This window comes from Chiloscyllium plagiosum, unplaced genomic scaffold (genome assembly GCF_037043375.1).
Source record: "Chiloscyllium plagiosum isolate Xiang-an unplaced genomic scaffold, Cpla_swu_hap1 HiC_scaffold_4, whole genome shotgun sequence".
NCBI classification, from domain to species: domain Eukaryota; kingdom Metazoa; phylum Chordata; class Chondrichthyes; order Orectolobiformes; family Hemiscylliidae; genus Chiloscyllium; species Chiloscyllium plagiosum.
The window spans coordinates 139,025,793-139,046,604 of record NW_028270142.1 but is presented as its reverse complement, the minus strand read 5'-3'; the positions used below and the strand labels follow the sequence as shown (position 1 = coordinate 139,046,604).

General features: G+C 38.6%; 1 protein-coding gene across 4 annotated transcripts in view; it reads left to right on the top strand.

Moving 5' to 3' along the window:
- vps13b (vacuolar protein sorting 13 homolog B) overlaps window positions 1-20,812 on the top strand; it is a 977,967-nt gene that overhangs the window by 566,999 nt on the left and 390,156 nt on the right. For all 4 annotated transcript variants that reach the window (XR_015757055.1, XM_043687669.2, XM_043687667.2 and 1 more), the window contains exon 24: window positions 18,822-19,042. Coding sequence is in view for 3 of the 4 variants with exons in the window: in XM_043687669.2 (XP_043543604.2) it covers window positions 18,822-19,042 (221 nt within the window). In the remaining variant the exon portion in view is untranslated. The remainder of the gene's footprint in view (window positions 1-18,821; window positions 19,043-20,812) is intronic.

The following is a 20,812-nucleotide window of genomic DNA, read 5'->3' as shown; positions in this document are numbered from 1 at the left end:
TCAAAGCAGTATTCAGGGTTAAATGGAAAAGGTAGGAGAATAACACTGAGTTATGAAGTTCATTTGGAGTACTGGTGCAGACACAATAGGATGGGGCTCCATCTGCAATGTAACAATTCTGTGTCTATTTCTGTGTAAATCACCAAATAAATATTTGACATTTTGTTGAAAATTATTCATAATTGATACAAGGAAGGCAGAGACATATATTGTACAGTCAATAAAGGTTTTATTGACTGATTTCAGTTTGGGTGCTTTACGTGAGTGGAGGTTGCAAATGGCAATGAAAGAAAGGGCAGGCAGTAAAAAAAAATAATAAAAGGCGATTTGCAATACTGACCTAAGGCTGTTAAAGGGAGTTGAGATCAGCCATGATTTGAATGAAAAGTGGACTATGCTCAAGGGGCTGAATGAGTCTTGGTCCTAAGTGAATGAAAGTTAGAGCTAGTACTTAACAATATAAGGCCCCATTTAGTGAGAGAAGTTGCATTCTTACAATGGCATGCAACTTGTCTGCTCAGCAAGGGAACAAGTGAAACTGGAGTGTCGTTCTTTCAAGTAGAAAATTGTTCCTAGATATTTTAACACAATTATTTTTGTATTTTTTATATTTTCTTATTTTTCTTTTTCTGTCTTTTTCCTGTGATTTATTTCAACTTTTCTTTCTCTTTCTGCTCTAAGTAGGAATGTAGGAGGTTGAGAGGCGACTTGATAGAAGGTTATTAAATTATGAGCGGTATAGAGAGTGTTAATGGTAGTTGTCTTTTCCCTAGGATGGTGGATTTTGAGACTAGGGGGCACTTTTTAAGGTGAGAGGAGGGAAATTTTAAAAAGACGTGAGGGGCAAATTGTTTTACACAGAGGATGGTTCACATGTGGAGTGAACTTCTTGAGTGGTGGATGTGGGTACAATTACAATGTTTAAAAGACATTTGGTAAGTATATGAATGGGAAAGGTTTGGAAGGATATGGTGAGGAGCAGGGAGGTGGGAATAGTTTAGTTTGGGATTACTTTCAGCATGGACTGGTTGGACTGAATGGTCTGTTTCTGTGCTGTATGATTCTATATTGATCACATTTGTTTCTGCATTTTTTTCTGTTTCTTTTAGTTTCCTTAAGTATCAGTAGTTAATGAGATAGACTGTTGGTCCCATTGTTCACTAAAACGTCAGTTGAATTGTTCCCCTCGCCTCCCGATTGCCAACTTCCAACAATTTGTGAGTAAAATATTTTCAATCTGAAGAGTGAGCAAAACAGCCTAGATGTTGAGCCACAATGCAAGATGCCTCACTATCGTAGAATCCTTGCATCAATATGTTTCAGTTAGGTCAAGATGCACATGGTTAATGTGACCAGTTTCAAGTCCAGCACTGAGAGTTTGAGAACTTGCAGGTAAGTGATATGATTGCCAAAACTGAATTTGCTGTTCATATCTGAGCTATCCACTTAGGACTGAGGAGAAGCAGATGTTTTACCTTTTGGCACAAGTTTTATTCAGAAGAATGTGCACGAGGATGATTGTAAGCGAGCTATGTTTTAGTAGTGATCTATTGGTAGAACAAATAAGCAGTTTACAATTTTATATAGTAGAAAACACAGCTCTGTTCATGATATTTTCCTCTCAAATGGCTTGCTTCGCTTGAAGACGTTTACTGTCAACTTTACACACTGTCCAAGTGCTGGCTTAATCATGCTAACTGATGGCAAACCTCAAGGTGCAGGAATGTCTTAATAAAATAAATAACATTTTTTGTAGATGGGTATCCGAATCAGAAATAGCACATTAATCACATCTAGAAAGTCCATTCCAATAATGATCCAAGCTACCTTTGCTCTGAGTGTGCTATTGCCAGTAAGTGTCTGTTTTCATATTACATAAATAAAAGTTCGGCTGCAGTGAGTCACGGCCTATAACATCATTTCAGGGTCTGATAAGTTTCATGAACCATTCACACTCTGCTTTGTGGTTAATGACATCAGCAGAGTCCCTCAATTGTTTTGTCAGTTACAATATGTTAGTTGCTCTTTCATAACATTGATCATGGAGACAAAGTAAATATACATATGTTTCTTACCCTCACTCTGACTTTCTGCCTGATTCCCATGTTTTTATTGTTAATATTGTACTTAGATTATTTTTGTCACTTTTTAGATTAGTTGTCATTCTTTTGCTGCCTCACATATTTTCTAATTGCATTTTCTGTATTTCTCTATGTCTTTCTTTTTTGTTCCTTCTCTTCTGCTGTTTATTGAATAGAAATATAGAGTTGCTCCCTTTTAAATTAATTTGCATGGAGACTTGTGGATGTCAGAGTAGTTAGTAGGCAGGAAGAGAATGGAAAGAGTGCTAGTACAGTTTTTGGGAAGCGTGACACAGATATGCTTTATCTGACAACTGAGGTCACAGGCTGAGGCATCCCAGGAACTGATCCAAAAATGGCTTTGTAGATATTCTAGTTTGTTTGACTTGACAAAACAGTGTAACTGTGGCTGGCTGATTGTATGCCTCTAAAGGTAAGCAGCTTTTTTTTAAGAATGTGGATCAGGACTCAGTGATGCCATTGGGACTTATTTGCATTTTAACTTGTTGATGACAGCAAGGAGACTTGTTTGGGCTTTCTTGCTTGGTAAAGATGATCAGAAAGTGGACTGATAAAAACAAAAGATAAAGTTGTTCAATCAGCTTTTCATGGAACAAAGCATGATGTGTTCCTTTTGGGCATCACGAGGAAATTTGAGAACTTCCAAGCCCTGACCGATCTCCGCTTCTCTCTCTCGCTCTCTCTTGCTCACGCACGCACATATTTTGACATTGAATTATGCAATCAATTTCAAACTCGCAAGTTGTCTCAGCAAATTCCATGTTTGTCACTGTTCAAGACCCACAGACTGTAATGTAAATAAACAAGAATGGCATTTACGACCCTCCTTTCACAACTGAAGGAAGCGTCAATGTACTTTGAGTTCATCTTATTAGGTTGAAAACACCATAACACCCTCTTCCACCATAGAGTCATAGAATCATAGAGACGTACAGCACAGAAACAAACTCTGCGGTCCAACTTGTCTATGCCGACCAGATATCCCAACCCAATCTAGTCCCATTTGCCAGCACTTGGCCCATCTCCCTCCAAACCCTTCCCATTCATATACCCATCCAGATGCCCTAGAGTCCAGAACTAGAGGGCATAGGTTTAGGGTAGGAGGGGAAAGATATAAAAGAGACCTATGGGGCAACATTTTCATGCAGAGGGCAGTATGTGTATGGAAAGAGCTGCCAGAGGATGTGGTGGAGTCTGATACAATTGCAACATTTAAGAGGCATTTGGATGTGTATATGAATAGGAAGGGTTTGGAGGGATATGGGCTGGGTGCTGGCAGGTGGGACTAGATTGGGTTGAGCTATCTGATCGGCATGGACGAGTTGGACCGAAGGGTCTGTTTCAATGCTGTACATTTCTATGACTCTATGTCTCTAATCCTCTTTGTTACTTTTTCAAAAAACTCAATTAAGTTTGTGAGTCATGATTTCCCGCGCACAAAGCCATGTTGACTATCCCTAATCAATCCTTGCCTTTCCAAATACGTGTAAATCCTGTCCCTCAGGCTTCCGTCCAACAACTTGACCACCTTCGTCAGGCTCACTGGTCTATAGTTGCCTGGCTCACCCTTAGCACTTTCTTAAATAATACCACGTTAGCCAACCTCCAGTCTTCTGGCACCTCACCTGTGACTATTGATGATACAAATGTCTCAGCAAGGGGCCCAGCAATCACTTCCCTAGCTTCCCACATTGTTCCAGAGTACACCTGATCAGCTTCTGAGGATTTATTAACCTTTCTGCTTTTCAAGACATCCAGCACTTCCTCCTCTGTAAAATGGACATTTTTCAAGAAGTCACCATCTATTTCCCCACATTCTATATATTCCATGTCCTTCTCCACAGTAAAAACTGATACAAAATACTCGTTTAGTATCTCCCGCATTGCGGCTCCACACAAAGACTGCCTAGCTGATCTTTGAGGGGCCCTATTCTCTCTCTCGTTACTCTTTTGTCTTAATGTAATTGTAAAAACCCTTTGGATTCTCCTGAACCGTATTTGCCAAAGCTATCTCATGTCCCTTTTTTGCCCTTCAGATTTCCCTCTTAAGTATACACCTACTGCCTTTATTCTCTTCTAAGGATTCACTCGATGTATCCTGTCTACACCTGATATATGCTTCCTTCTTTTTCTTAACCAAGCCCTCAATTTCTCTGGTCATCAGGCATTCCCTGCACCTACCAGCCTTTCCTTTCACCCTGACAGGAATATACTGTCCCTGGACTCTCATTATCTAATTTCTGAAGGGTTCCCATTTTCCAACTGTCCCTTTACCTGCGCACATTTGCCCCTAATCAGCTTTTGAAAGTTCTTGCCTAATACCATGAAAATTGACCTTTCTCCAAGTTAGAACTTCAACTTTTAGATCTGGTCTATCCTTTTCCATCACGATTTTAAAACGAATAGAATTATTGTCGCTGGCCCCAAAGTGCTCCCCCACTGACACCTCAGTCACCTGCCTTGCCATATTTCGCAAGAGTAGGTCAGGTTTTGCACCTTCTCTCGTAGGTACACCCACATACTGAATCAGAATTTTTTCTTGTACACACTTAAGAAATTCCTCTCCATCTAAACCTTTAACACTATGGCAGTCCCAGTCTATGTTTGGAAAGTTAAAAACCCCTACCATGACTACCCTATTATTCTTACAGGTAACTGAAATATCCTTACAAGTTTGTTTCTCAATTTCATGCCGACTATTAGGGGTTCTATGATACAATCACAATAAGGTGATCAGCCCTTTCTTATTTTTCAGTTCCACCCAAATAACTTCCCTGGATGTACTTCCGAGAATATCCTCCCTAAGTACAGCTGTAATGCTATCCCTTATCAAAAATGCCACTCCCCCTCATCTCTTGCCTGCCTTTCTGTTCTTCCTATAGCATTTATATCCTGGAACATTAAGCTGCCAGTCCTGTCCATCCCTGAACCACATTTCTGTAATTGCTTTGATATCCCAGTCCCATGTACCTGACCATCTGAGTTCATCTGCCTTCCCTTTTCGGCCTCTTGTGTTAAAATAAATGCAGTTTAATGTATCAGTCCTACCTTGTTCTCTGCTTTGTCCCTGCCTGCCCTGACTTTTTACTCACTTCTTTTCTAAACTGTATCGGTCTCAGATTGACCTCTTTCCTCAGTATCTCACTGCGCCTCAACCCCCCCCCCGCCCCCTTCCGAGCTTATATACTCCCAAGCAGCTCCAGCAAATCTCCCTGCCAATATATTAGTCCCCATCCAATTCAGGTGCAGTCCATCCTTCTTGTACAGGTCACTTCTACTTCAGAAGAGATTCCAGTGATTCAAAAAAGTGAATTCTTCTCCCATACTCCAGCTCTTTAGCCACGCATTCATCTGCTCTATCCTCCTCATCTTACCCTCACCAACTCGGGAGTGATCCAGATATTACTACCCTTGAGGACCTCCTTTTTAAATTCCTGCCTAACTTTCTGTATTCTTCCTTCAGAATGTCATCCTTTTCCCTTCCTATGTCGTTGGTACCAATGTGTACAATGACTTCCTGTTGGGCCCTCTCCCCTTTGAGAGCATTCTGCATCCTATCTGAGACATCCTTAATCCTGGCACCAGGGAAGCAACACGCTATTCTGATTTTTCACTGCTGGCCGCAGAAACATCTTTCTGTTTCCCTGACTAGAGAAGCAATTGATTGCTTAGAACCCGATGTACCCTTCATTACATTAGAACTAGGCATTCATTCTTTGCAGTTTTTGTCACATGGGCAAAGTACCAGCTAATGTCTGACACAGCGGTGAAAATAATAATTTGTTTCTGCTCTGTGTTTTTGAAGAGATGTTTACTAGTATGTTAAGTCAACTCCCTATATTCTGATTTTTAATATCCATCCAAGTCACTGGGATGGTTGGATGATTTGCATCCAAGTGATCTCTTAATTGTTTACTTTTGTTTCAGTCTTGATTACAAATTCTGTTCTGGTCTCAGATCCAGATCTTTCTGATCCAGATGTTAGAGTGGTACCAACTTTGTCAAGTTGACATTTTGTCATCAGTTGTGATTGGTTGTCATAATATCTTAGCATCACTGTAATCTGTATTTCCGATTCATTCCAAATTTAAGCCCTTTAATTTGGGTCTTTTATCTGCAAATGGAAGCTTTTTCTTTTCTCACCTTGGTGAAATTTTGCAAAATGTGCCCTTCTTTAAGACGATTTATTTTCTAATACATGAGTATGTGCTAGATCAAATCAACTTGCTGTGACAAGTGGAATAATGTACTCACATTGAACAGAATTCGTAATGTCAATAGGCAGTAGAGCCGCAAATTACCTGTCACTTGTGGTTAGACTTAAACTAAAAAATTATTTTATGCTTGTCAAGTAACCCGTATATAATAGCTATCCACTTCTTGTACTTTTACACCATGTGCTGGAGGTTCTCTGCAAAAATATGGTTCCTGTATATAAATGTGGTTTTATTTAGAAGACCTTGGTTCCTACGTTTACTATTATAAATTTGAAATGTGGCGATTGTTTAAATTAGCTTAATTGACACTGTAATTTTGCTTATCTCAATTTGTCATTTATGATGTAAACTAAAAATGTATTATTTAAGAAATTTTGACTCAGAAGTATGAGTGTCAATCAGCAACAATGTAACAATCATCTCACACAGATCAGGTTTATTTTCTATTTGTAATTAACAAATGTGCAATGTTTTTTGAAGTGTTCTGCTTCAGACTTTTCATCATATTTTTAGCATTTTCTGACCTTTGTGATGTATTAACAGTGAACAATAAATCTGCAGTGAAACATCTTTACTGTGCCTTACCAACAGTTTAAAAGCAAGTAAGTTGTTTAGTTTTCTGTCTGAGAATGTTTTAAATAGGCTGCAACCTGATTGCTTGTTTGAGTTAGAGTAGATTGAAGCTATAGATGAGATTAACTTTATGGATTTAAAGGCTCCATTCCATTTCGCGAAGGGGAGATAAGCAGGAGGAGTGCTGTACCAGTGAATTTCAAATATTATTTTTGGAAGTAAGCGTTGTAGGCATTGAACATAATCCAGAATTAATTTTTATATACTGAGCACAGACAGAAAGCAAAGCAGTTTATGTTAAACAAAGACGAAAAGCTATAACAACATTTTAGATTTGGACAAGGAGCAAGCCACATTTTAACTGCACAGTAGTTGTTTTCACTAAGACTTGTGGAAAAGTTACATTAGGAAAAGAATTCGTGCACAGCTCTTAAAATTATAAATAATATTGCAATATTTTGTTAAAATGTCATCAGCAAAGGTAAATATAAATATAATGTAGCTTGGTAACCTTTTAATTAGATGGCGTCTCAAAAAATGAGGGACATAATTGAGGACTTATTTTAGATGAAGTCCTCTCTCTGTACAGTCCTGTTACGGCAATCTCTGTTCCATAGATTCATGGGATTTAACTGTGCCAGTGAGTTTAGCAAATGATGTCAGTTTTCCGCTGAATTGTTGGGTAGAACACCTTGCCCAATTGAGCAAAAACAGGAAAAAACTAATTTCTATAAAGTAATGGTGTGGGAAGTGTCCTTTGGCTGTGTGAGCAGATCTGCTGCAATTCTTAGAATGTTTATTATCAACTTGTTCAGAGATGTAATTGCTTTGTTGCAGTTGTTAGCTTTATGCTAAAATAATCTACACCTGAACTGATGGCTGCCTTGCATGTTGGGGGAAGAAAACCTGACTGGATAGGCATGTGTGTGCTAAAATATTACGAAGGTTATATGTTGTACTTTGGAAATAATTATGAACCATTCTTCATTTTAGTCAAGCAGCGGGCATATTAATTTATGCTATTAGTCATCAGAACACATATCAGATCAGCTTATTATATTCTATAAGACATGGAGTTATTTGGAGTCATGGAGTGGAACAGCATGGAAACAGACTGTCTGGTCCAACTCGTCCATGCCAACCATGTTTCCAAACTAAAATATCCCACTTGCTTGCAATTGGCCCATATCCCTCCAAACTTTTTCAATTCCTGTAATTATCCAAATATCTTTTAAATGTTGTAACTGTACCTGCATTCTCCACTTCCTTTGGCAGTTCATTCCACACACAAACCACTCTCTGTGTAAAAAAGTGTTGCCCTTCATATCCTTCTTAAAACTTTCTCGTCTCAATTTAAAGGTATGCCCCTAGTTTTGAACTTCCCCACCCTCGGAAAAACACCCTTGCTATTCACCTAATCCATGTCCCTTATGATTTTATAAACCTCTATAAGGTCACCCCTCAACCTCCTACACTCCAGTGAAAAAAGTCCCAGCCATGCCAGCCTTTTTTTTTATGTAGCCCAAACTCTCCAATCCTGGCAACATCCTGGTAAATCGTTTCTGAACCCTCTCTAAGTTAATAAAATCTTTACTATAACAGAGATACCAGAAATGCATGCAAAACTCCAGAAGAGGCCTCAGCAACATCCCGTACAGCCTCAACATGACATTCCAATTCCTATACTCAAAGATCTGAGCAATGAAGACAAGCATGCTAAATGCCTTCTATCTGTGACACAAATTTCAAGGAATTACGTACCTGAATGCCTCGGTCTCTCTGTTTTACAACACCACCCAAGGCCCTATCATTAATTGGACAAGTCCTGCCATTGTTTGTTTACCAAAATACAATGTCTCACATTTATCTGAATTAAATTCTGTCTGCCACTCCTCAGCCCATTGATCCAGTTGATCAAGTTCTCTTTATGATCTTAGAAAACCTTTTTCATTGTCCACTATACTCCATTTTTGTGTCATCTATGAACTTACTAACTGCGACTCCTATATTCTCATCCAAATCGTTCATGTAAATGACAAACAAAAGTGGACTCAGTGCCGATCCCTGTAGAAACTGCAGTTCACAGACCTTCAGTCTGAAAACAACCTTCCTCCATCACCTCCTGTCTCCTATCATCAAGCCAATTTTGTATTCAATTGGCAAGTTTACCCTGAATCCTATGTGATCTAACTTTATTAATTAGTCTACCACGTGGAACCTTGTCAAAGGCTTACCTAAAGTCCATGTAAACGATGCCTCCTGCTCTGCCCTTATCAATTGTTTTGGTTACTTTCTCAAAAATCTCAGTTAAGTTTGTGAGACATGATTTCCCTTGCATACAATCATGCTAATGATCTATAATCACATATTGCCTCTCCAAATGTATAGAAATCCTATCTTTCAGAATCACCTCTTTCCCACCATCAATGTCAAGCTCACAGGTCTATAGTTCCCAGGATTCTCCTTATAGCTTTTCTTAAATAAAGACACAGCATTAGCCACCCTCCAGTCCTCGTGCGCCTCATTTTGGTTATAGATGATGTAAATATTTCTGCTAAGGCCCCCACAATTTCTTCCCTAATTTTCCACAACATCCTGATACTCTTAATCAGGTCCTGAAGATTTATCCAGCTTTATGTTTTCTAAGAATTCCAGCATTTCCTCATCTTTAATGTGAATTGTATTCAAAACATCAATGTTTATTTCCCTGAGTTCTCTAGCCTTCATTTCTTTCTCCACAGAATATTGGTTTGGTATCTCTCCCATCCCCTAGCGTTCAACACACAGATGACCTCATTGATCTTTAACGGGTCTTATTCTCTCTTCACTTACTGTTTTGCTCTTAATGTACTTGTAGAATCTCTTCGGGTTATCCTTCACCTTATCTACCAAGGCTATCTCATATCCCTTCTTTGCCCTCATTTCCCTCTTAAGACTGAATTTATCTACATTCTTTGTGCACTTCGAGATTCATTTGATTCCTGTTGTCTGTATCTAATGTATGACTATTTCTTAATCTTGACTAGAACCTCAATATTTTTATTCATTTATTGTACCCTCCTCTTACCAACCTTACCTTTCACTCTAACAGAGACATCATGCCTCTGAATTCTCGATATCACATTTTTCAAAGTCTCCCACTTTTCTGTCATCCCCTTACCTGTAGACAGTCTATTTCAATCAACTTTTGAAAATTCTTGTCTCATATCATTAAGATTTGCCTGACTCCAATTTAGAATATTAATTGTTTTAAAACTAATAGAATTATGATCACTAGTCCCAAAGTGTTCACCTACTAACACTTCAGTCACTTGCCCTGCCGTATTTCTCAAGATAAGATCACGTGTTGTTCCTTCTTAAGTAGGAACATTGACATATTGGTAAAGAAATTTTTCTTGATCATATTGAACAAAGTCCTCACCATCCATGCCTTTAACACTATGGCAGTCGTAGCCAATGGAAAATTAAAATCCCATGCTATTACAACCCGACTTGTTAACAATCTGGAACACATTTAATCCAGTCGAATTAATAGAGATCATTAGGACACAATGCACTAGAATCTGTGACTTATAGAATATAACATTGGCTGTTTTTTTTGATCTTTGAAATCATGGGGAATATTTCTGCTATTCGCAGATATGTAGAACAAATTTATAGCACCTTCTTCAAATGTACATTATTAGTGTACAAGTGTATAAATTGTCACTCTGTTGAACGATCAGTGATTTTTATTGTCCATAAATGTGTCCTGGTATTTTATCAAAACCACTGTAAATATGGACTGCTTTATGCAGTTGACAATTGACTTCAGTGCTTTTGATGCTGACATCAGTGCTTTTAATATTAACTTCAACAAATGCTACTGGTTGCATTATTGACTGATAAAAGAATTAGGTTCCCAAGAAGTATCATATTGGAATCAAAATGCTGCATTCTAAACATGGAGAACTCTGTGGGCAGCTGGAGAGGTGATTCCTGCTCCCATTGTTGAGATATTTGTATCATTGATAACCGCAGTTGAGATGGCAGAAGACTGAAAGTTTGCTAACATGATGCCACTTTTTAAAAAAGGTGGTGAGGAAAAGCTAGGAAACTATAGACCAGTGTACCTCATATCAGTGGTGGGCAAGTTGTTGGAGGAAATCCTGAGGGACAGGATTTACATGTATTTGGAAGGGCAAAGGCTGAATAGGGATAGTCAGCGTGGCTTTATACGCGCAAAATCATGACTTACTAACTTGATTGAGGTTTTGAAGAAGTAATGAGGAGGATTGCTAAGGGCAGAATGGTGGACGTGATGCATATGGACTTCAGTAAGGTGTTTGAAACAGTAGGAAGGTTTGATCACATGGAATATAGAGAGAACTAGTGATTAGGATACAGAACTGGATCGAAGGTAGAAGACAGAGAGTGGTGGTGGAAGGTTACTTTTCAGACTGGCGGCCTGTGAGGAGCGGTGTGCCACGAGGATTGGTGCTGGGTCCACTGCTTTTTGTTATTTATAAATTATTGGATGTGAACGTCGAAAATATAGTTAGTAAGTTTGCAGGTGACATCAAAATTGGAGGTGTAGTGGACAGCAGAACCTTGATCAGAATGGGGTAAAAACAATGCTGCAGATGCTGGAAACCAGATTCTGGATCAGTGGTGCTGGAAGAGCTCAGCAATTCAGGCAGCATCGAGGAGCTCCTCGATGCTGCCTGAATTGCTGTGCTCTTCCAGCACCACTGATCCAAAACCTTGATCAGAATGGCCTGTTGGCCAAGGAGTGGCAGATGGAGTTTAATTTAGATAAATGTGAAGTGCTGCATTTTGGAAAGGCAAATCAGGGCAGGGCTTATACGCTTGATAAGGTCCTGAGGAGTGTTGCTGAACAAAGAGATCTTGGGGTGCAGGTTCAGAATTCCTTGCAAGTGGAGTCACAGGTAGACAAGATAGTGAAGATGATGTTTGGTAGCTTGCCTTTAATAATCAGTGCATTGAGGTGAGGAGTTGGAGGTTCATGATGTGGCTGTACAGGATATTGGTTCAGCTACTTTTGGAATACTGCGTACGATTCTGGTCTTGCTGCTATAGGAAAGATGTTGTGAAACTTGAAAGGGTTCGGAAAAATGTCTGCAAGGATGTTGCCAGCGTCAGAGGGTTTGAGCTATAAGGAGAGGCTGAATAGGCTGGGGCTGTTTTCCCTGGAGCACCAGAGGCTAAGGGATGACCTTACAGGGGTTTATCAAGTCATGAGGGGCATGAATAGGGTGAGTAGCCAAAGTCTTTTCCCCAGGGTGGGTGAGTTCAAACTAGAGGGCATAGGTGAGAGGGGAAAGATTTAAACTAAACCTAAGGGATAACCTCTTCATGCAGAGGATTGTGCGTGTATGGAATGAGCTGCCAGAGAAAGGCTGGTACAATTACAATATTTAAAAGGCATCTGGATGGGTATATGAACAGGAATGGTTTAAAGGGAAATGGGCCGAATGCTGGCAAGTGAGACTGCATTAATTTAGGATATCTGGTCAGCAAGGACAAGTTGGACCAAAGGGCCAGTTTCTGTGCTATGCATCTTTATGACTATGAGATGCTGCTGTAACTGCTGAATTTTTCTAGTACGTGCTTGTTGTTATTTTGGTGATAGAATCAATTAGGGGTCATTTGTATATCTTTCTTTTGGAAGTTGTGCAGAGAAAATTTGCTAGAATGGTACCAGGGTGAGAGACTTCAGTTCTGGGGAAGACTGGAAAAGGTGGGCTGGTTCTCCTTAGAAGATTAAGCGATTATTTAATGGAAGTGTTCAAAGTTAGTTCAAGAGTTTTGAAAGAGTGAAAATGAGAAAATGACAAGAGAATCAGTAATCAGACGAATCCCAGGTTTGAGTTTTTTAAAAATCTAAGGAGGAGTGAAGAGACATATTTAGTTCAATGAGTTGAGCGAGAGAATGAAAGGTTATCGGTGGGGGGAGGTAATGTGAATTTGAAGTTGCAATCACATCAATCATGATGTCAATAAATGGGAGGCATGAGGAGGGGAATGAGATCCACCTTTGTTCCCTAATTGGTACCTTTGTATGTATGGTAGATATTTTTGACTACTTTAAGGGCAAAACTGTTAAGGTAACAAATAACATTCTAGCTATGGTATGCTGATGACTGTGTGGTGTCCAATACTATTCACAACTCCTCAGGTTGTAAAGTAATTTGTTAAAATTGCTAAACATAACAAGTTTATGTTCAGGCTTTGACTGATAAGTGGCAAGTAACATTTGTTCCTTACGTGCCTGGCAATGATTGTCTCCAATAAGAGACAATCTAGGCATCTTCCCTCAATATCCAATTATAATTGCTTTTTCCTCCAAAATCAGACATCCTGAGACCAAAAACTTATTTGGACCATCCATTACCTATTTCATTCACACTCTCCATCGCCAAAGCACAGAGGCAGTAGTGTGAGCCATCAACAAGGTGCATTGGAACAATTTACCAAGGCTGCTTCAGTGCCATCTTCCAAATCCATGATCTCTGTCACCTGGAAGGAAAGGTCAGCAAACGCATGGGAAGAACAGTGCTTGGAAGTTCTCTTGAAAGTCTCACATCATGTTCGCGAGGGATAATCTTAGAACTCCCACCTTACAGCACTCCTGGTGTGTCTGCACAAGCACTACAGTGCTTTAAGAAAGCAGTTCATCACCATTTTCTCACAGGTGATTAGGATGGGGAGTAAATGCAGGCCCAGAACAGCAATGCTTATGCCTGTGAATTATTTAAAAAAACATTCATGTTCAGACATTTACTACTTGCAGGTAGCAAATTCTGCTTAGAGATTTTAAAAGTGACAAATTTCTTTTTCATTTTTTTTCTGTCCTCTCCTTTCAATTATTGTTTTCCTCCGTTTATTCACTTACTGTAATTTGATCATTTTTTTCTTATCCTATTTCTTTCTCCAAATGCCTGTGTTTCTTTCTTGATTATTAAATCCAAGTGGTTAAGGAGATAAGTGGTTGGTGCAACTATCACTCAGGTTTCAGAAGGTCTGCACTGAAAAGAAAAGTCAAGTTAATCACATATGCCTACTCCTGCAAGATCATGTCCATCATATTTGTTATCTTAAAAATGATGTTTTCTTAGTTCAGTGAAAGCATTTTGACATGTTTATTTAGCTTGCCATGTATAATAAGTGATATAAATGTTGAACTTGTGAGCAAAAGTCTTTAAGGACTTGCAAATTTTGGTATTACTAAAGGCAAGCAAATGGAATTTAATTAACTTGTCCCAAGCTGATTGTCAGTTATCATGCTGACTTCGCCTGAAAAATTTTGTGATTTACTTATTTTGCTCTTTTAAAAATTAATTAGAGACTACAAATGTAATATGCTCAGAAACAAAGAAATGGGAAGTAATGCCCAAAAAAAGGGCGAAAAACAAACAAAAGACAATAAGAGGAGAAGTTGACCATTTGGCCCATTGAGTCAGCTTTACCATTCACTAAGATGGTGGCTGATCTGATAATCCTCAAATCCACTTTCCTTCCTTACACTAATATTCCTTCATTCCCTTATTGATTAAAAATCTATCTCACCCTTGTTTATGCTTAATGACGCAGCCTCTACAACCCTCTGTGTTGAAGAATTCCACCGACTCACTACCCTCTGTCCTGGGTGACCCCTTACTCTAAAATTGTGCTTTCTGCTCCTAGACTTTCCCAGAAGAGGAAGTGACCTATTGGCATCTACTTTGTCAAACCCTTAAATTTCTTCTGTGTTTCAATGAGGCTCCTTCTCATTCTCTTAAATTCCGATAATAAATCTAACTGACTCAACCTCGCCTTATCCAAAAGTTTCTTCAAACCTGGGATCAACCTAGTGAACCTCCCCTGGACTACCACCAATATCGGTATGTCTTTCCTTTGATAACGGGACCAAAAATATTCACAGTTTTCTCTAACTAGTGCCTTGCATAGTTTTTATACTCTATTCCTTTAGAAATAAAAGCCAAAGTTCCATTCGTCTTGCCTATTAGCTTTGCAATTTGTCTTACCTATTATGAACTTGTGTGTTCGCATTTTGTAAATTATGCAAGAGGACCGGCAAATCCCTCAACATTGCAGCTTTCTGTGGTCTTTCTCCATTTAGGTAATATTTAACTTGTCTATTCCTCTTGCCAAATTACAGAACCATACATTTTTACACATTGAATTTGATCTGCCAAATGCTTGCTCACTTACTTAATCTGTATATGTCTTTCTGTAGACTTTTTGTGCCATTCTTCACCACTTGCTTTCCCAACTATTTTTGTGTCATTTGACAACTTGGTACATTCACTTTCCTTCCAAATCATCATATGATATAAGGAATTATACTCCGAGCACCGATCCCTCTGGCATTAGACTTTTAACAGATTGCTATTCTGGAAGTTCCCCCACTTATCCTGACTCACTGTCTTTTATTAGTTCGCCAATCCTCAATCCATGTTGACATACTACCCCCAACACTATAGACTGATATTTAAATAGTCTGATGTGCCACTATATTGACTACCTCTTAGAAATACAAATAGATGATATCTCTAGGTTTTCCTTTTTCTATCCTGCCTGTTACCACCTCAAATATTTCAAATAAGTTTGTCTGGAACATCTTCCTCTTCTTTATCTAAGATGTATCTAGACAGATGCATGAATGGGCAGGGAGCAGAGGGATACAGACTCTTAGAAAATATGCAACATGCTTAGACAGGCTTAGATTTTCTTTGTTCTTTGTTCTATGCACACTCTGTTTGACTGTGTACATAATTCTGAAGAAGTTTCTGCACATTCTGAGGAAGGGTCACTGGATCCAAAACGTTAACTCTGATGTCTCTCCACAGATGCTGCCAGACCTGCAGCAATTTCTATTTTTATTTATATATTTCTAAATGTTCTGTTATTGCGTCGTTTATGATAGACTCTAAAATTTTCCCAATAATGATGTTAATTTAGATTTTTTGACTCCTTCCCTTTTCCTTGTCTCTGGGGCATTTCATAAAAAAGGATTTTTGGAAGATTACAGTCAATGTATTCTCAGTCATTGTAACTACTTCTTTTAGTGCAACTGATCAAGTGCAGGAGACTTACCAGCTTTTAGTCTCATTAATTTCCCTAGTTTCTCCAGTGATCATTTTTATGTTTATCTCTCTCTTGATTATTTTAAAATTTTGGAATATTAATAGTGTTTTCTATCATGAAGATTGGTGCAAATTATTTATTCAACTTGTCTGCTATTTCCTGGTTCCCCCTTTATTGTTTCCCCAGCCATATTCTCTGATGGGTCTATGTTCACTTTGACCTTTCTCTTAGTTTTTACATATTCAAAGAAGTTCTTGCTATCCATCTGTATATTACTTGTCAGTTTACATTCAAAGTTTATTTTCTCTCCTTATTTTTAATTGGTTATCTTTTGTTGGCTTTTACAACTGTCTCCGTCCTTTGATTCATCGTTAGCTTTTGACACATTACATATATTTTATATCAATTTAAAACTATCCTTAATTTCTTCAATTAACTGTTATTGACTTGTCTCCTTCCTAGAATCTTCCTTCCTCTCTGGGATATTTCTTTGTTGTAATTTGTGAACTATTTTCTCAAATTTCTGCCATTTCTTTTCTCAACAATCTTTTATGCTGAACTCCTTTCACAGTCAACTCTGTCCTTGCTTCTTTGCAGTTACCCTTATTAAAGTTCAGCACAATTACTTTTGACTCAATTTCTCACTCTCAAAATTAATGCTCCATTCTGACATAGTTTGGTTGCTATTTTCTCGAGGTTCTTTTGCTCTGAGGTTATTTATTAAATCTTCCTCAATTACGCATTGTCAGATCCAAAATGGCCTGATCCCTAGTTGACACCATTAAAGTTAATCTACCAGAATTTGTGCTTTGTTTGTAGTCACTGAATACTGCCAAATGAACCATGGCTACATAACGATAATATGGTGCTTCAAGCTGTGTTGTAGTAATCATTGTCTGATTTTGAGTCTTCACATCTATATGGCACAAGCACTTTTTGTTATGCATATTGGAGCAGGAGAGTGTCATTCAACACTGTGAGCCTCTTCCACCTTTAGTTTAATTCGTGACTGATCTTAACTCCATTTACCCACCTACTACTCTATACTGTATTGCTTTTCTGTTATTGTGTTTTTTTTCACTGCCTGTCCTTCCTTTCATTCCTACTCCCCAACAATTAGGAGGTAATTTTACTGATTTGCTGTCCCTAAATATCTTGACCGCTCAACCATGTTCTTCCCTTCTAAGACCTGCTTCATTTCCCATCTCTTTGACAGAAGTCTTGGTCACACTCACTAATATTCTCAACTTTGATTTCCAACTCATTCTTTTTCCATAAAAGTCCGAGGCAGCTTGGAATTCTTCTCAATGTTAAAGTGCTGCCTAAATAAACACTAATGGTGGTTTTCTTGTTGTTCTGTTTACCTGATGTTCAGCTCATCATAAATTAGTGAAATCTCCATATATTTATCATACTTGAATTTAGTGAAAGCTGTTGTCTCTATTAGATATTTTGTTTTCAACAGATAAATTTATCTGCTACAAATTTCTCATACCTGATCTTGTAGCTACCGTTCAGGGCATCGGGGGAATGCAGCGATAGTTCTCCCATTGAATGTCTCGTGGCTATAATTGTATTCCCTCTTGATTCACATCACAGTAGCCTAGATGTTGTCTAGGTTTTGCTACATTTAGACACTGTTAGTACTGAATAAGTTGCGAATGGTGATAAAATTCTGATTTTCAGTCACCTGGTGTAGATTCATCCAGAGTTCCGTTGGAATAGAATTGAAAGAACTTGACTTGCAACAAATAAACTTCCAAGTGAGGATGGTGTGTGGCTCACAGGGAAACGTGCACGTGGTGGTGATCCCCACTGCAGCCGTTGCCTTTTCGTTTCTCGGTAGTAGAGGCTGAGTGTTTGGAAGGCATTGTCGGAGGAACCTGCCACTTTGATGATGAACACGTATACGTAGCCAGGTCCCTCTGCTCCTGCACCCACATAAGTATTGTATTTCCTTTATGTATTACTTATCCACATTCTTAGCACCAAATTGCGTGACCTCACACTTCTCAACATTCAACTTAATTTTTAGATTTAATTTATAAGATTTTAGCTTCGCTGGCTGGGCAAACAATTATTCCCATCCCTTCTTACCTTTGATAATGTGGTGGTGGTGGTGAACTGCCTTCTTGAACTGCTGCAGTCCTTGCGGTGTAGGGGCAACCACAGTGCAATTAAAGAGGGAGTCCAGGATTTTGACCCACTGGTAATGATGGAGTAGTAAAAATGATGTGTTGCTTAATGGAGAACTTGCAAGTGGTGGCGTTCTGTTGACCTTGTCCTTTTAGGTAGAGGTTGTGTTCTATGTAGAAGCCTTGGTAAGTTGTTGCAGTGCATCTTGTAGATGATGTGCATTGCTGTCACTGTGAGTCGTTGGTGGAGGGAGTGAATGTTGAAGGTGTTCAATCAGATACCAATCAAACGCACTGCATGTTCCTGGATGATGCAGCCTTCTTCAGTGTTATTCAAACTGCACTAACCTGGGAAAGTGGGGAATATTCACCACACTCCTGACTTATGCCTTGATGATGATGGATTGAATTTGGAGAGGCAGGAGGTGAATTATCCACCATAAAATTCCTAACTTCTGACCTGTCCTTGTAGTTACCATATTTACCAAATGCTTTGTTAATTTCTTGCTCAATAGTACCCCCCTGGATGTCAGTTGTGAAGGATTCAGCAAATGATAATTCAGTTATCTGAGGAGTCACAAATAATGTGAAACATTGTGCAATGAATGTGCTCACCTTATGACAGATGGAAATGGCCACCCTTAACTCACATTTACACCAGGGGACATTTGTTAAAATGGTTACTTGATTTTTTTTCTTCTCAGGTGATGCTTTTCCCTGGACCATCAGTCTCAGCCAGTTCAGTGTGTATACCCTACTTGGACAGCTGAAGGCATGTAGTCTTGTGGAACCCTTGGGCTGTACTTCGACTCTGGCCATCACCTCACATAAGCTGCAAAGCTCCAGCCCCGAAACCAGACATGCGTTTGTCGTCTGTCTCCATGTGGATCTGGAGTCTCTGGAGATGAAATGCTCAAACCCTCAGGTTGGTGTTAGCACAGCTAATTGATTTATTGTGGGGAAAATAAGAAATGACTTTCTTTAAGTTAATTTGTCCTGTACTTTATAGGAGAATCCTTATTCCATTAAACATCTTAGCTCTCTCTTTTGAGTTGGTGACCAAGATCATGGAGAAAGATTAGTTTACTGCTTTGATGTGCTCTCAAGTTTTTTTGTAATTTAGATTCTTCCAAAAAAAATTTAGTAACTGCAGTCTAAAGTGCATCTTAAAACTGATGGAGTAAAATCAGTTACAGATGTCTAGTTTCTAAAAGTATTATGTAGCAGAATTAATGTGCAGCAGCTTTGAAAGTGTCCACTGGAGCTGCTTGTTCAAGAGTTTATCATAACTTCACACAATATGTTTATAGATGTGGGCTGTAACATTAAAGAGATTTCAGATTTAAATAATATAGACTTGAGTTCCCATTAATCAAATGCATTCCATACAGTGGTGGAAATCTTCTGCCAAACCTGAAATTCTTCATATTTTTGTTATCTCAAGAAAAATTACTTTGCATTGATTTTGATCCTGAAAGTCTGAGACCAGTAGCATAGGGTTTTTTTTGTACTACCATAAAATCCACTTAATCGTGATAAATTTTAATTTTTTTCCTTGATTAGTGTAACATATCATTTCTGAACATTTTTAATCATTACTTTTGTTTATTTGTGCATCTCTTCACTTGCCTGGGTGAGTGTAGTTCCAACAACACTCAAGAAGCTCAACACCATCCAGAACAAAACAGCCCACACGATTGGTAACTAAATCAGTCACCTTCAACATTTACTCCCTCCACCACCAAGATTATGGTAGTGGCAGGGTGTACCATCTGCAAGATGCATCGTCGTAACTCTCCAAGGTTCCTTGGACAGCACCTTCTGAAACTGTAATCTTTAGCATCTAGGAATTTCCCTCCAAGCCACACGCAATCTGGACCTGGAATTACATAACAGTTCCTTCACTGTCTCAGAGTCAAAAGCCTGAACCCCCTTTCTAACAGTAATGTGGATGCTAAAGATTTGTTTCACAATGGGAAAAATGAGCTTGAATCAAAACTTAAATTGGATAGCTCTCCAACCAACTGGCAAAGTTTAAAGACTTGGCTAATCTGTACATTTTCAATTTGTCATTGAAATTTATCTGTGCTAGAATATAGTAGTGTCCTGCTCTACCAAGTCTCTCATCTTTCAATCCATTTGAATTTTCACTAGTCCCTTAAGCCTGCAGCGGAAGGCAACAATATTAGACGTTTGGAACAGACTTCCACATTCAAAGAAGTTTGCACTGTTTAAACATTAAATTGTCCACTTAATTTCTCTTAAACTGGAGACTTTGGTAGGTTAGTGTGTTTTAAAAGTTCGCTTTTCAACTGTGTTTGGTATATGTCATCAGATTGCTTCACCTCCAACTGTCCTGATGCATATTGGAATCCTTAAGGTTATTGATGATCAGGATTGGTAGCTATGCTCATTTTAGATTTAGTGTCTGGAAAAGGAAGGTGCTGAATGGAATGTAATTGAACACATTGGGCCAGAATTTGCTGGTCAAAGAATAATGACATTTATAATAAAATTGTTATCAGTGTGTTAAATTTCAGCAAGGAAGAGATATGTTGTGATTTGAAAATGACAGGATAACTTGTGTCTTTTTACCAGCAGCCTCTTAAAATGAAAACTCACTGTTGATCTCCTATTGAATTTCAAAGAATTGCTGCATTGCCATGGAAATTACAGATTAAACTCACTGCGGAAT